The sequence below is a fragment of the Alosa pseudoharengus genome, unplaced genomic scaffold, assembly GCF_046254945.1.
Source record: "Alosa pseudoharengus isolate Yale_2024_CS ecotype anadromous, Long Island Sound unplaced genomic scaffold, YU_APseudo_1.1 YU_APseudo_1.1_scf_16, whole genome shotgun sequence".
Taxonomy (NCBI): Eukaryota; Metazoa; Chordata; class Actinopteri; order Clupeiformes; family Clupeidae; genus Alosa; species Alosa pseudoharengus.
Genome location: NW_027468630.1, coordinates 16,142,802 through 16,157,855, shown reverse-complemented (window position 1 = coordinate 16,157,855; position 15,054 = coordinate 16,142,802). Strand labels below are relative to the sequence as shown.

Sequence of the window (15,054 nt, the reverse complement as noted above, 5' to 3'; positions counted from 1 at the left end):
ACTCCAGTATTAGAGAACCAACAGGCGCACCATTTGAAAGCGTTTCCAGATTGCTGTTGGCCGAGAGGACCCCAGGTCAAGAGGCACATGGTGGGAGAGGAAGAGTGATGAGAGAAAGAGAGAGAGAGAGAGGGATAGAGAGACAGAGTGAGAGGTGTGGTGGTGTGGTGTGGTGTGGGAGATGCCTTTTGTTTACCAGCCTCTCAATCATCATGCCATGTTTACAAGTTTACAGGAGACTTGCGGCAAGTACGGACTTTGAACAGACACAAACATTTTCATGTGTCCATCCGAAAACCCGTCTGGCTTTCTCAGCACAGGAGAGGGTTTTGTGTAACACCACAGCCGAGATGTTTAATCCATAAAGCCACAACTACAAACAATAAACGCACCCATTTCCTCCTCCTGCCTTCCAGGCCAGGGTGGGTTAGCCTATTTACTCTTGCTGCTAACCGTTACATACTGCTGGAGAAAAGCCATGGCCCAGGGCCCAGGTCTACTCCACAAGCCTACTTGTTTTCTGAGCACACTACTCTGTAGAGAGCTGCACTGTGAGGTACTTATACGCACATGATCCATCTGCGCATTGCGTCACTCTGCATAGTTACTGGTACTTCATTTACTGAAAGACAGAAACAACAAACTCTTCCAAAAGAGCCAAAAAGAGCAAAGGCCACAGACACAGACAGTTAAGCTTGAGTGTGTACTATGTAACAAACATAAACATTATCTTTTTCGCATGGTTTCGCTGTTTGTTTGTTTACCTTTGCTTTACGACATTTGACACAGGTAAGGTAAGGTAAATCTATTTATGTAGCACGTTCCCAGAGCAGTGAGTGACTACTAAAAGGCATTCTGGCATCCTGCATAGGTTGTAATGCAACATTATAAAGAAAAGCCCGCACACCAATTGCTCCCAAGCAAACCTATTCTTTTAATCCGTAACGTTTCGGGGCAAGCATTTCCTCAGACGTGAAAGACACTTGCTGGACTTTTCTCCTGTAATGCAACACTGACTCCAGCTCTTCTTCACACCCCATACGGTAGAGCCCATCCCAAGAGCTTCTGCTGCAACTGATTGGACCCCCTCAGCTGTGGCCATGTGTCCATGTATTCTCTTCAGCAGATACCAAAAAGACTCAAAGGGAGCATGAAGTAAGTGCGGCTCATGCTAATCAGTATGTGTGCCTCCTGGGAGTCTGTTTAAAGTGGAGTGACAGAGAGCCTATTTCCTTTGTATTTATTATCTGCAGGGCTCGTTTGGTCAGTCACAGTCTTCCTCTACACTCTCCTGTGCCTCACCCACTCAAACCCCCTTTCTGTCCCTCTCAATCCCTTTCTCCATCCCTCTCCCCCTTCTTCTCCCCCTCTCTCTCTCTATCCCTCTCTCCGTCCCTCTCAATCACTCGCCATCTCCCTCTCTCTATCCCTCTCTCTCCCTCTCTCCATCCTTCTCTCCCTCCTTTCCACACCCCCAAGACACATCTCTTCAGAAGATCTGTTCTTGTCTCCACAGAGCTCTTCTGGACACTGGGTTCTCACACTCACACTCAGAGTGTGGACACAATCTGACATACAGTGCACACACACACACACACACGCAGTCACGCACGCACACGCAGACTCACACCAACATGCACACACACACACAGACACACACACACACACACACACACACACACACACACAAACACACACACACACACACACACAAACTCATGTGGGACTGCCACCGGCCAGTGGGTCAGGAAAGATTTAAGGAACGATAATGGGATGTCCTTATTATAAAAGAGGACTCTGTTCTCTCTTTCCGTCTCTGTCCCTAAACACTGCTCCTTCTCTGAAATGTCAGAAACGAGTGCTGCATGAAAGAACAGTCAATAACAAAAAACAAGTAAATAAATAAACAAATAATGCTATGATGAATAATGTAAGAAAACAAATCATGTATTATATATAGCTGTGATGATGTCTTCACTCTCTGAGGCTTTGGACCAGGTTGTTTATGTGTGTGTGTGTGTGTGTGTGCTTGTGTTTGTGTGAGAGTGAGAGAGAGAGAGAGAGAGAGAGAGACTGCAAGTGTGTGTATGTGTGTGTGTGTATGTGTGTGTATGTGTGTGTGTGTGTGTGTGTGTGTGTGTGTGTGTGTGTGTGTGTGTGTGTGTGTGTTTGTGTGTGTGTGTGTGTGTTTGTGTGTTTGTGTGTGTGCACATTTGGATGCGTGCACATTTGGACTCTGGAGCACTCATTGAATTTCAGTCCCATGGAAGCTGGAGGGTTTGTTAATGACTTATTATCTGAGCATCTGTCGGCTGGAAACGGCAGTGTAGACATCCACTCTTTCAGAATCAAGCCTCCTGAGTCCAACTATGGACAAAACAGAGTGGATGATGCATACTAGTACAATAACATTAGAGTGTGTCCTTTACATAAGGCGTTATGTATTCTCAAAGTGCTATGACCCATGCAAAAAGGATGTTTTGAAATTAAAGACAAGAGCCAGACGAGAGATAGAGAAGACAAGAGAAGAGAGGAGAAGAGATAGAGATAGAAAAGAGAAGAGAAGAGGAGAGGAAAATAGAAGAGAAGAGAGGAGAAGAGAGAAGAAGTGAAAAGAGGTGAAGAGGGAGAGAGAGAAGTCCAAAAGGCATTTTTATTCGCAGATGCACTACTGTCTGGTTCTCCCACATGACTGAGCTTGTGTGAGCCGTACCTCTTGTTTCCATCTAGTTCACTGACAGAGACAGAGGAGATGGAGATGGAGAGTCTGTGGATGTACAGACACTGCTCACAAAATGCTAAAATTCCCCATGAGTCTCTGGGTAGTATAAGTATAAGTATAAGTATATATACTTTTTTGATCCCGTGAGGGAAATTTGGTCTCTGCATTTAACCCAATCGGTGAATTAGTGAAACACAAACAGCACACAGTGAACACACAGTGAGGTGAAGCACACAATGGCAGCGCTCAGGGAGCAATGAGGGGTTAGGTTAGCCTTGCTCAAGGGCACTTCAGCCGCAGCTGAACCGGGGCTCGAACCAGCAACCCTCCGGTTACAAGTCCAGAGTGCTAACCAGTGGGCCACGGCTGCCCCCATAGAGATCACAACCTTCCCATTCTATCCCATAATGATAACAACAACACAGTACAGCCAATGACTGTGCTTATATAAGCCACTCAACAGTCAGTCTGTGCTCTGGCAGAGCTGGTTATGATCGATGGATGTTTTGTGTAAGAAACACGCACAGATTATAAGTCCTTCGGGCAACACAGATGTCCCTCTGTGAGAAGGAGTTTGTTTAACGGGACGACAGGACTTCAGCTCAGAATTCATCTGGGGGGAGGGAGAGAGAGAGAGGGAGAGAGAGAAAGAGAGAGCAAGAGAAAGACTGACTGAGAGGAAAGGAAAATATATAGAGATACTGTATATCAAATGGCTGATTATGTGAGGGAAAGATAAACATGGAGCGATTCTGAGATAGAAAAGTGTACATAGAGATGGAGAGATAAACAGCCTGAAGAGAAAGCAAGAGAGGACTACAGGGTGCAGGGAGGGAGGGAGACACAGCAATAGGAGAGACAGTGCAGGACAAAAGGTGTGTGTGTGTGTGTGTGTGTGTGTGTGTGTGTGTGTGTGTGTGTGTGTGTGAAGAAAGTGTAGAAAATGTTCTCAGAGACTCTCCAAACACTCCTGACATTGTTGTTGTTGATGATCTTTTAAAAAATGTTGTGATTCTGGAAGTGGGTTGTTGCTTTGACATGTACATGGACCTGTGTTTCTCAGAATTTTAAAAAAAATACCAGCCATTAACTCATGTTCTTTCAGTAGGTGGTTATAGCACAAAAATGGTTTTACTTATTTATGGTAGCCTTGGACATGTTCATAGACTCTGTGTTAGAGGATTGCAAATTGCTGGACTTAACAAGACAAAATTTAAGCAAATAGCCAAATACTGCTCTGTGTCAGCCATCATAGGCAGTCTGCATGTATGTGCCATCTCTACCCCCGATAATATGTATTTATCCACTGATTTAGCTGATCATATGTATTTATCCACTGATTTAGCTGATCATATGTATTTATCCACTGATTTAGCTGATAATATGTATTTATCCTGATTTACCTGTAAAGCTGTAAGCACTTGCACAGTGTTTGTGTTGCTGTGTGAGACACAAATGGGCTCTTTAATAATATTTGGAATGCTGTGTTGTTCACAGCATTCATACTGTGTAATCAGTATTGGTCATCCCAAATAAATGAATTAAATGTGTGTGTGTGTTTGTTTACATTAGCTGTGATAGCTATAGAGGCATGTTGAGCAGTGAGGCGTGTGTGAGTGTGTGTAGGATGAGAGATAGAGAGAGAGAGAGAGAAAGAGAGAGAGAGACCCCCCATCATTCTTTTCTTTGCAACACTTACTGTGACAGCAGTGGTATATGAGCAGCAGCTGAGAGGATGACCTTATTAGGGGTCAACTGTGCCAAGAACAGCAGCAGTATATGAGAAAAGGCGGAGAAGATGACCTCATGAGGGGTCAACTGTGCTGGGAACAGCAGTGAAGGAGTGCCACCATACTACATCAATCAGTGCCTCCTGCTCTATTGCTTTTTAGCTCTCAATCCCTCTTAATGCATTTTGAATCTATCCAATGACGTCTCTCCATCTCCAAGATTCTCCATCTCTGTCTATCTCTCGTTGACTGGTCCTATCATTCAAGATCTTTGCATCCTTGCATCCTTTTCTCTCTCTCTCTCTCTCTCTCTTTCTCTGTCTCTTCCTTCCCTGCTCCTCTCTCCTACTCTCCCACACTGACCGCATTTTTTTGTATGAGATCAGGGGTCTACTGGAATGCCTGTGTGTTGGGTAATCACACAATCAATCACAGTTCCAGTATCTGCCAAGCCTTTTTTAAGCTCCCTCCCTCCGCCTGAACCAGTCTCTCATGGGAATGTGAGCTCTCCCTTAGCTCAGTAAACGCAATTCCTCTAAGATCAGCAAACCCAACTCTTCTAAGATCAGCAGACCCAACTCTTCTAAGATCAGCAAACTCAACTCTTCTAAGATCAGCAGACCCAACTCCTCTAAGATCAGTAAACGCAGTTCCTTTAAGATCAGCAGACCCAACCCAAGGTTAGTGTTCATGGATACTTACAGTATCAATGTGCATTTTAAGCCTTAAAGTAACTTTGGACTGTAACTAGATCATCTTTTAACTTGCTAAGTTGAGTAGGGTAAGTTAGTTTTAATTGACGTGAATGAACGAGTACTTCCACACCGGTGATTTCAAAGTAGCAAGAGGGGCTTTGATTTCGGTAGGTTGATGTGTATATTTTAACTGGCTGCAGCCTAAAATTAGAGGAGTGTTGATGTTCAGCACGTGCGTTTGTGCGTCTTGGCATACATGCTGGATGTGACATTGGGGGTGTGGCTGCATCGTCGATTCTACTTTTAAATTCGAAGTTCGAGATTGAGATGTAATTTCTAACGATTTCGATATAAAATCGAAATCATGACACCCTTACTACGCACGGCAGGCACCTCACTGGGGGCAAGCATTCCATAAAGAATGGATTTTATTGAGTGGTACTGGCAAAAATAGAACTGAATCGTAATGTAAAATGTGGCAGCGACAAGGTGTGGCAGTAGTGTGCGGGGTTACATTAGAAACAACGGAATCTAATGTCATTAAATGTGGAAAGCGGAGTGCGCCACACTCATGTTGGTGTCTACTGTATGTGCAGAGCCCTTAAGCCAGACAGCAGCTTGTGGGAGCTGGCTGGGAATACAGTATATAGCTACTGTACCACAAGTTATAAGGTAAGGCACACACACACACACACACACACACACACACACACACACACACATATGCAAACACAAATACAGTACAGGGCACATACACACAGATACAGACATGCACAGACACACACACACACACGCTCACACACACAGACTGCGAGTGGCACAAGTGTCTCATGCTGTGGACACGTGCAGTTGCATCAGCACGAGGACAAAGAAAAGTCTCCACCAGATGAAGGATGTGTGTGTGTATGTGCGCGCACATGTGTGTGTGTGTGTGTGTGTGTATGTGTGTGTTTTCCCAGAAACAGGGAGGAAGAAGCGCTCAAAATCGATGAAGGCTGCAGGATCGAGGCTATTGGGGGTCACTGGAGTCAGCTTTCCCAAAGGTCAAGTCCGATGATGCAGTCGCTCCAGGACAAGGAGATGAGCTGACATGAACCCAGGCGCACTGATGAGCTGGTCTTGAACACACACCACCACAGGTGCAGAGTAAAGAGTGTGACCCCGGGGGCAACACACACTCCCAGTGAAGGCCAATTCTCCTCGCCTTTTAATCCAGAATGATGGATCCTTGTTGGTTAAGAGCAGCAGTGGTGAACCCAAGCTTCTGAACTTTGCATTACCAATGTGTGTGGATGTTGCTCTATAAATAAACCTGCCTTGCCTTGTGTTTTAGATGGCACAGAGAGAGACTCTAAGCACACTGAAACCCAGCTAATCCATATTTACACTTCCCTCACGAGCAGAATACATAAACACACACTACTCACATGACCTCCTCAGGGGCAGAACACACACACACACACACTACTCACACTGACCTCCTCAGATCCCACAGATTTCAAACTAGTGTTGAGTTAGAGTTTAAGACTCTCTCCCAATGAATTGCAATGTAACTGCGTTGTGTTTGACCGACCACCCTGCACCTGCCTGGATTCGAACCTGCCACTTGCAGCACCTCGGATTGGGAGGCGAGTGTGCTAGCAAGGGAGCTAAAAACTACAGGTGCTAGCATCTCTTACTAACACGTCTCGTAAGGCGTCAGGAGGGAGGTTGATACATACTGAGCAGATTGTGTACCAGACGAACAAACAACAACAACAAACAACAAACAACAAACAAATCTATATTTATATCTGAGTAACTAATAAAGGGAGAAAAGAAAATGAAGAAATATCAACAAACAACAATATAATCAACAGGATACAACAACATAATCCTGTGTATCTGACTTACTGAATTGAATAAGTGATGATGGTTGGATACAATGATTGCTTTTGTGCTTTGTAAAATGAATTTACCTAACGACTCACATTACCTGGATTTACTATCGGATTCACAAATTACATTTAGCCCTGTAAAATGGCCATTTCTCTGTTGCCTAAATTGGTTTCTACCTCTGTTGCTGTGATACTGGCTGAGACTAGCAGGCAGCAATATGCTAGGATGCCAACCAGAAAGGAAGTATGAGGTAGATGAGCAAGATCCTGCATTCATGACCATAACTCCAAACACCACTGTGGTAAAACCTTATCACATTTACATGTATGAAAGTGGGTAGTCAGCCTGTTTCACCAGTCGCGTGATATAACTATACAAATGTAAGATATGCTAAACAGTTTTATGAGTAGTGCATCGTTGTGTGGTATGGGCAGCCGTGGCCTACTGGTTAGCACTTCGGACTTGTAACCGGAGGGTTGCCGGTTCGAACCCCCGACCAGTAGGAACGGCTGAAATGCCCTTGAGCAAGGCACCTAACACTCACTGCTCCCCAAGTGCCGCTGTTGATGCAGGCAGCTCACTGCGGTGGTGTGCTTCACCTCACTGTTCACTGTGTGCTGAGTGTGTTTGACTAATTCACGGATTAGAATAAATGCAGAGACTAAATTTCCCTCACAGGATCAAAAGAGTATATATACTTATACTATACTTATATGGATGCAGTTGTGCGATGTAAATACGTAGTGCTTGGATTCCCTATGTGTCCAGAGGGATTGTCTCCTGAGAGGACACACTCCACAGTTCAAGAACTCTACTCTGTCCTACATTTCCTTTGCCGATACACGTGCAGAAGCAAGTGGATGATACAGATCGGCTGTCCAGATACTTATTACTGACATCAGCTCCATTACTGTGAAATCATCGGCTTCTTCTCCATGGCAACTCAAGAATAGGTAGCATAATGACCTGCAAGTACCCTCTAAAATAACAACACACGCATACATTTTTTTTAAGACATAATGACATCCTTTCACTTAATAGGATTATCATGCTTTGGAATAAGTGGGTACAAGAGTGTGTAAGCTTATGTAAGTGAGTATGTAAGTTACGACAGCATTTTTTAAATTACCAATGATTATGATTATGATAAAGGTTATTAAAAGGATTTCTATTAAAGTAGCATGTAAAGTGTAGTTCGGAGGTATACTGTAGGCTGCTTTAGAGGACATAATGATTCTTTCTTGTCATGATGGGATGTTGCTAATGGAACCAATGGATGTTGCTAATGTAACCAATATAATGAAGGTGCTCCAGTAGAGCGTGATATTGGGAACTGAAATGGTGTCATGGTCTAGGATGGTGTCTTGCAGGCATACCTCTTTGGTCTCTCACTATATGACTGTTGCAACGTCTGAATTAACCCATATGTTAATGTGTAAATGTGTGTGTGTGTGTGTGTGTGTGTCTGTGTGTATATTAATGTGTGTGTGTGTGACAAGGTTATTGTCCTGTTTGCACTTCTGGGTGTTTGTGTGTCTGTGTGTGTGTGTGTGTGTGCGTGTTTGTGTGTGTGTGTGCATGTTTGTATGAGTGTGTGTGTGTGTGCCTATGTGTTTGTGTGTGCTTGTCTGTAAACATGTGTGTGTATGTGTGTGTGTGTGTGTGTGTGTTTGTTTGCGTGTCTGTATGCTAGTCTGTATGAGTGTGTGTGTGTGTGTCTGTATACATGTCTGTATGAGTGTGCGTGTGTGTGTGTGTGTGTGTGTGTGTGTGTGCATGACTTACTTGAGCATGTGCGTGGACCCGTTGATCTGCGTGGCGGTGCAGGGAGTGCGGGGTCCAAGTAGCGAGGGTCTGCGGTATCGCTTCTGGCCGCAGCACAGGATGATGAGGAAGGCACGACGGAAGGACTTGTTGAGGAAGGCGTACAGGATGGGGTTGAGCATGGAGTTGATGTAGCCCAGCCACAGGCAGGCCGACCACAGCTTCTCAGGCACCGTGTAGTCGATGAACGGGTCCACCACGTTCGTGATGAAGAACGGCGCCCAGCACAGGCAGAAGCATCCCATAATGATGCAGAGAGTCTTGGCCGCCTTGGTCTCCGTGCGCATGCGGTGGTTGCGCTGGTGAACGGCACTGTCGTGCGGCCCACCTGAGCCAGAGGACGAGGCGGCGCCTCCGGCCCTTTGGAGGGCGCCGATCTGCCGCGCGTGCTCGCGCGCCGTCACATAGATGCGCTGGTAGGCCAGCACCATGAGGCCCAGCGGGATGTAGAAGGCCACCACCGAGCAGGTTAGCGCGTACGGCTTGTTCACCATGAACACGCAGGCCGTGCTGTTGTTGCCCATGTTTTGCCGCTCCTCAATCTGCCTCGCAGGGTCACCCACACACACACACAAACAGGACACACATAGTATTAATAACACTTTACAGTAAATATGATAATTGTAAAAATAGTATGAAATAAATACAAAACTATGAATAACAGACACTAAAATAACAAATACAAGTAACATTTGTGGTTGTGATGCATTATGATATGTTCTAATTACAAAACAGTTGTTTGTGACATTGAGAACCTTGGTCTATATGGGAAGTCACTTGCCAGCAGCACAAGGAATTTCACATCGTGCTCCCGGGATAACCCATAATACGGAAAGATTGTGTGTGTTTTATACTGTTTACATTTTAGCACTCACTGCACTTGTAAAATATTTGACGAATGTGTAAAACACTTACATATCCTTAACAAGAGAGCCCTTGATACTGTATGAGCTCTGATCCAACACTCCTGTGCAAATACCTCTGTAAACACGGGTGTATTGACGCAGACTCTTGTGCTCTGGACACAGTGTACTGTATTTACATGGATGTATAGACACGGCAAGCTATCTAAATACACACACACACACACACAAGCTATCTAAACACACACACACACACACACACACAAGCTATTTAAACACGGCATGCGGCCTGAGTTAATGAAGCAGAGGATGGCTGTTGTGGAGCGGCACTGGGATGAGGAAGCAGCTGTTCAGACATAGACAATCTCTTTGCTCAGTGGCGCATGAGGGCCAACACTGAAGTGTCAAAAGGGCACAAGGATCTACTGTAGGCAACAAATAAAAATGCCCTACAATTTATTTTGGGCCAATCTGATAGTGAGGAACAGCCATTTAGGGTGAACCTAGGGTGGTCTTTCTGCAAAAGCGCACATACCAGTGACTGTTCCTCGGGAAGTTTGGGAATTTTTCCCGGTTGGTTGCCGGTATTTCGAGAGCTGGTTTGTACTTATAATGTCAAATACTGCTGTTGCTATTACATGCCACAACAAAGCCTGGAGCACTATTGCATGTTGCTTTGAAGTCAAACATAGCACAGCACATCAATGCATATGATAAGGACAGGTTGGACTCAACATTGTTGCAAAATTTGAATGGCAAGTAGTCTATGTTGCATATCACATCACATGGGCTAATTCATTCTGAATTTGATGGATACAAAATAGCCCAATATTCAATCATGTCAGATAGACCAAATAGTGTCTGATAGGCTCTAGCCTACAGTTTTTATAAGCAGGTGAACAGACAAGGAACGGTTGGAGGAAGATGATCCATGGACCCATGGTGTACACAAACATGGGGAGGAAAGCCCTTACAGAATGATGTTCACCGGTCTACATTATAACAACAGGCTACTAATTAGCCTACTTAATGTTTAGCTGATCGATTAATGTCGCAAATTTGACTTATCCATTTGAGGCTACTTAAAAGGAATTTCCAAGACTTGTTTTTGCTGCAAGTTCGCACTTGGCATACAACCCCACAAACTTCAAACACACACATACACAGACACACACACACACACACACGCACACGTACTCAACTGAAGTTCCATTTATAAACTCTGGCAGAACTCTCAGGATTAATTAACATTCAGACCTTTCGCTCTTATTAATCGGCCAAACACTGTAATGCCATCTCATATTTTATGACCTTCTCTCAATAGCATGTGTGTGTGTGTGTGTGTGTGTGTGTGTGTGTGTGTGTGTGTGTGTGTGTGTGTGTGTGTGTGTGTGCTTATGATAAAAGGTGTAACAGCGCTGCACCTGGATGGTAATTATCATTAAAGTGCTCATCTGATTATGAATTCTCCTGTGAAGCATGAAACGGTGCCTCTCAGCCACAGACTTGTGATGATTGCTCTTTGTGACCTGGCAGTGACTATCTTTCTCTTTATTTTACATTTGTATTCTGAAATGAATCATTTAACTTTACTATACACTCATGTTCTGTGTTGTCTGTGTCATTAAGCTTTCAGCTCGGCTATGACAGTAGGGCGCCTGGTGGGGTACGGGCTTTGCGTTAGACATAACTCTTTGAAGAACCGGCCGGCACTGCACTATCCACCTCTCTCAGACTTAGGAAAGTGCTTAGCCAGCAGAGGCGTGCTGCTCTCAACTCCTCTCATTTCCTGGTTCAGAAAAGTCTGCGTTTTTTTTGTTGTCCTCACGAGGTCTGCCTAGTTTGCCAACACAATCGATCGGACAAGCTTGTGTTGGGCGACAATGTGCCGTGGTTCGATATAGGCCATTAATCAGCACCGGAGTGCGGAGTGGCACCATGCCCATTGCCCACTCCACCAACCATCATCAGACGATGACCCTGTGCCAACTCCAGCCGAGGACAATTGACAGCAGCGGGGAACCATGACAGTGTCTGTGTGTGTGTATGTGTGTGTGTGTGTGTGTATGTGTGTGTGTGTGTGTGTGTGTGTGTGTGTGTGTGTGCGTGTGTGTGTGTGTGTGTGTGTGTGTGTGTGTGTGTGTGTGTGTGTCTGTGTGCGTGTGTGTGTGTGTCTGTGTGCGTGTGTGTGTCTGTGTGTGTGTGTGTGTGTGTGTGTGTGTGTGTGTGTGTGTGTGTGTGTGTGTGTGTGTGGTGGTGAGTGTATTACCCTGATAACAAGGCCTCAGTGTTTGCACGTTATCAATGCTGCTAATGAGTCCCTTGGAGAGCGCGCAACAGTTAGGCAGACAGCTTATCTGAATTGATGGACACCGACTTCTACGTTGAGTTATTTATTTGGCAGTCAGAAATAGACAACCATTTGCATGAGAAGAGAGACAGCATGAGACAGCATTTGCATAATACTCAAGGACTGGCGGCGGGCATGATTAGAAGAGACAGACAAAGACGGAGCTCAAACTTTAAATACCAAAAACTGCCCCCTTACTGTGGCCTCTGCAATGCCAAAAATCATAATGCCATGCCACAAAACAAGCCGTCAGAGTTGGCTCATTAGATTAGATCTGCTCTGTGTCCCGCTGAGGTTTGGTGGTGAGATACATAACTTTACCCTCTGTGATCGGTACCAAACAAGCTCAGAAGAATATTAAATAAAGATCCATATCAGAAAATGGCACACAGGAACTAAATGCTTTCTGCCAAGGGAATAACAAATTGCTTCTGCCAAGGGAATAACAGATTGCTTGGTTTCAGCTTAGGAAAAATTACATTCTTGAAAAAGGCTTTCTGATGACAATATAACAACCTTCGCTGTCTTCAACTTTAATCTTGGATCCATCATGCCTTTGGCCGCTTGTGTATGTTTGTGTGAGTGTGTTTGTGTCTGAGTGTGACTGTGTGTGTATGTGTGTGTGTGTGTGTGTGTGTGTTTGGGCAGGCGTGTGTGTGTGTGTGTCTCTTCTCGTGCCTGTGAGAGAATGAATCTAACGTCTCTTCCTCTTTGCTCCCTGGGTTGAATCAGTGGTGAGCCCACAGGTAGCTCAGACAGAACTTCTGTGAATCGTTTCTGTGGCCACCTGGTGTAACCTCAGTCCATATTTCAAAGCTATGTGCAATGTGGCCCACACACTTCAGCGTTCCTTGCGAATTAGGGGAGCTCTCCCTCCTAAACAAGCTCTTCCTCCCTCTCCGGGAAACGCCAGTGAATCGTTGGACTCTTTTCACAGAGAATGCATTAGTAAATAAATAAGACATCTGTTCTCTGTCACTGAGCTCCAGGCAAAGATTAGAGATAAAAAAAATAACAAAAGAAGAAGAAGAAGAAGAAGGAGAAGGAGAAGAAGAAAAAGAAAAACCTGTCACGGAACGCAGGATATAAACAGCATTATGCAAGGAAATTCATGGAGTGCGGCCTTCATCCAGAGCCTTGCAGCCAGTTCCCTCATGGCGTCACTCAGGTTGTGTGTGTGTGTTTTCTTGTGTGTGTCAATCACCAGGTCCTGTCTCTCCTGTGTGTGTAAGAGTGTGCGTGTGTACATGTGTCTTTATATATATATATATATATGTGTGTGTGTGTGTGTGTGTGTGTGTGTGTGTGTGTGTGTGTGTGGTGTGTGTCTGTGTGTGTGTGTGTCTGTGTGTGTGTGAAGGAGAAAGAGAGTGAGAGATAGAGTGTGTGTGACTAACCAGATCATGTATTCCGATGCTGTTCCAGCCTTGCATTATGGGTAGGAAAGAGATGACGGTGGGGATTACCCAGCATCCCCCGATCATCAGTGCCACACGCAAGGGCGTCATCTTGTTCCTGTAGACCAGTGGCTGGCAGCAGATAGCATAGTACCTACAGTAGGAGGGAAACAAGATCTTATTATGAACTATGACCTAGGACACATGAACACACCTTGCAGTCAGAGATATACAAAGGTACATACTTGTAAGAAAATGTCAAACTATTGCAGAAGTGTGTAAGAAAATGTCAAACTATTGCAAAATGGCAGGTTGTCAAACTTTCTGCTGAACCAGAACTGTTCCACTATAAAAACTGTGTGTGTGTGTGTGTGTGTGTGTGTGTAAAAGAGAGAGAAAGAGAGAGAAGGAGAGAGAGAGATAATGGCATGAACACACAATTTTTCAGTCCAAATAGGGCCTTTTTTTCTCTTTTTCTATGTATCTCTCTCTCCCTCTATGTCCACTGACCCAGATCTGTCATTCAAAGAGCCATGTGCAGGAATGCATGTGCTCTCTCTCTCTCTCTCTCTCTCGCACACACACACACACACACACACACACACACACACACACACACACACACACACACACACACACACACACACACACACACACACACACACACACACACACACACACACACACACACACACACACTGCTCAATATTCCTGACCCTAACACAATAGTGCCAACTAGTCTCTTCCACACACACACATTTCACCCACTTCCTGTTGCCCTAGAGAAAGTGTGCAGCCAAGCTGTGTATAGCCAATAAGGGAGGATCTTTTCACACTATGTTGCTCTTGGCCCTCCTCCCCTCCTCCAGGTACTACTGCCTCTATGATGAGTTTACTGGGAACCACCTCAAAAACCAAGACTAGCACAATGAATCCCTTTAGAACTACAAGGATGAATCCCTTCAGAACTAGCAGGATGAATCAGTCTTAGAACAAGCAGGATGAATCAGTTTTTAGAACTAGCAGAATGAATCAGTTTTTAGAACTAGCAGGGTGAATCCCTTTAGGTACTAATGCTATACCATGTCATCTAGTGTCAACTTTCCTCAAACACTAGAGAAAAATCTTAACAGCCGATCAACAATGGACATGCAACTGAAGCGGGAACTGCTGAAATAATTAGCCTTCACAATATTCAATGGACATCCGGACATTCGATGGACATCCGGACATTCGCAAAAATAGACAAAAAGTCTTTTATTTCTAGTTCTGCATGGCACTTCGTGTATGGTCTGCTTCAGGACAGCCTGACTGGAAGAGCATCAGTGGCCGCCAGGCTGCAGGGGCCGAACCCAGAGCAGGAGCAGGGCTGTTGGGGTCGGGGGCGGGTAAGATGGCGGATGCTGGTGCAGGGTGGCGCAGATGTACAGAGCCGGCATGGTGGTCTGGAGGATGTGTGGGTGGCACTGACAGCTGCTGGATCATATCGTATCAATTGCATCCTACTATACACATACACACAAACACACACAGCCCTCCACAAGAATACAATACAGGCCAGAGCAAATCCACTGAGATCAGATCACCAGTGGAGT

General features: G+C 45.0%; 1 protein-coding gene across 1 annotated transcript in view; it reads right to left on the bottom strand.

Annotated features, from left to right (window-relative positions):
- The window catches only part of htr4 (5-hydroxytryptamine receptor 4), a 115,072-nt gene that overhangs the window by 25,267 nt on the left and 74,751 nt on the right, over nucleotides 1-15,054 (bottom strand). The window contains exons 5-6 of the mRNA XM_076288128.1: nucleotides 13,460-13,613; nucleotides 8,811-9,391 (exon numbers count right to left, since the gene is read on the bottom strand). Of these exons, the coding sequence (XP_076144243.1) occupies nucleotides 8,811-9,391; nucleotides 13,460-13,613 (735 nt within the window). The remainder of the gene's footprint in view (nucleotides 1-8,810; nucleotides 9,392-13,459; nucleotides 13,614-15,054) is intronic.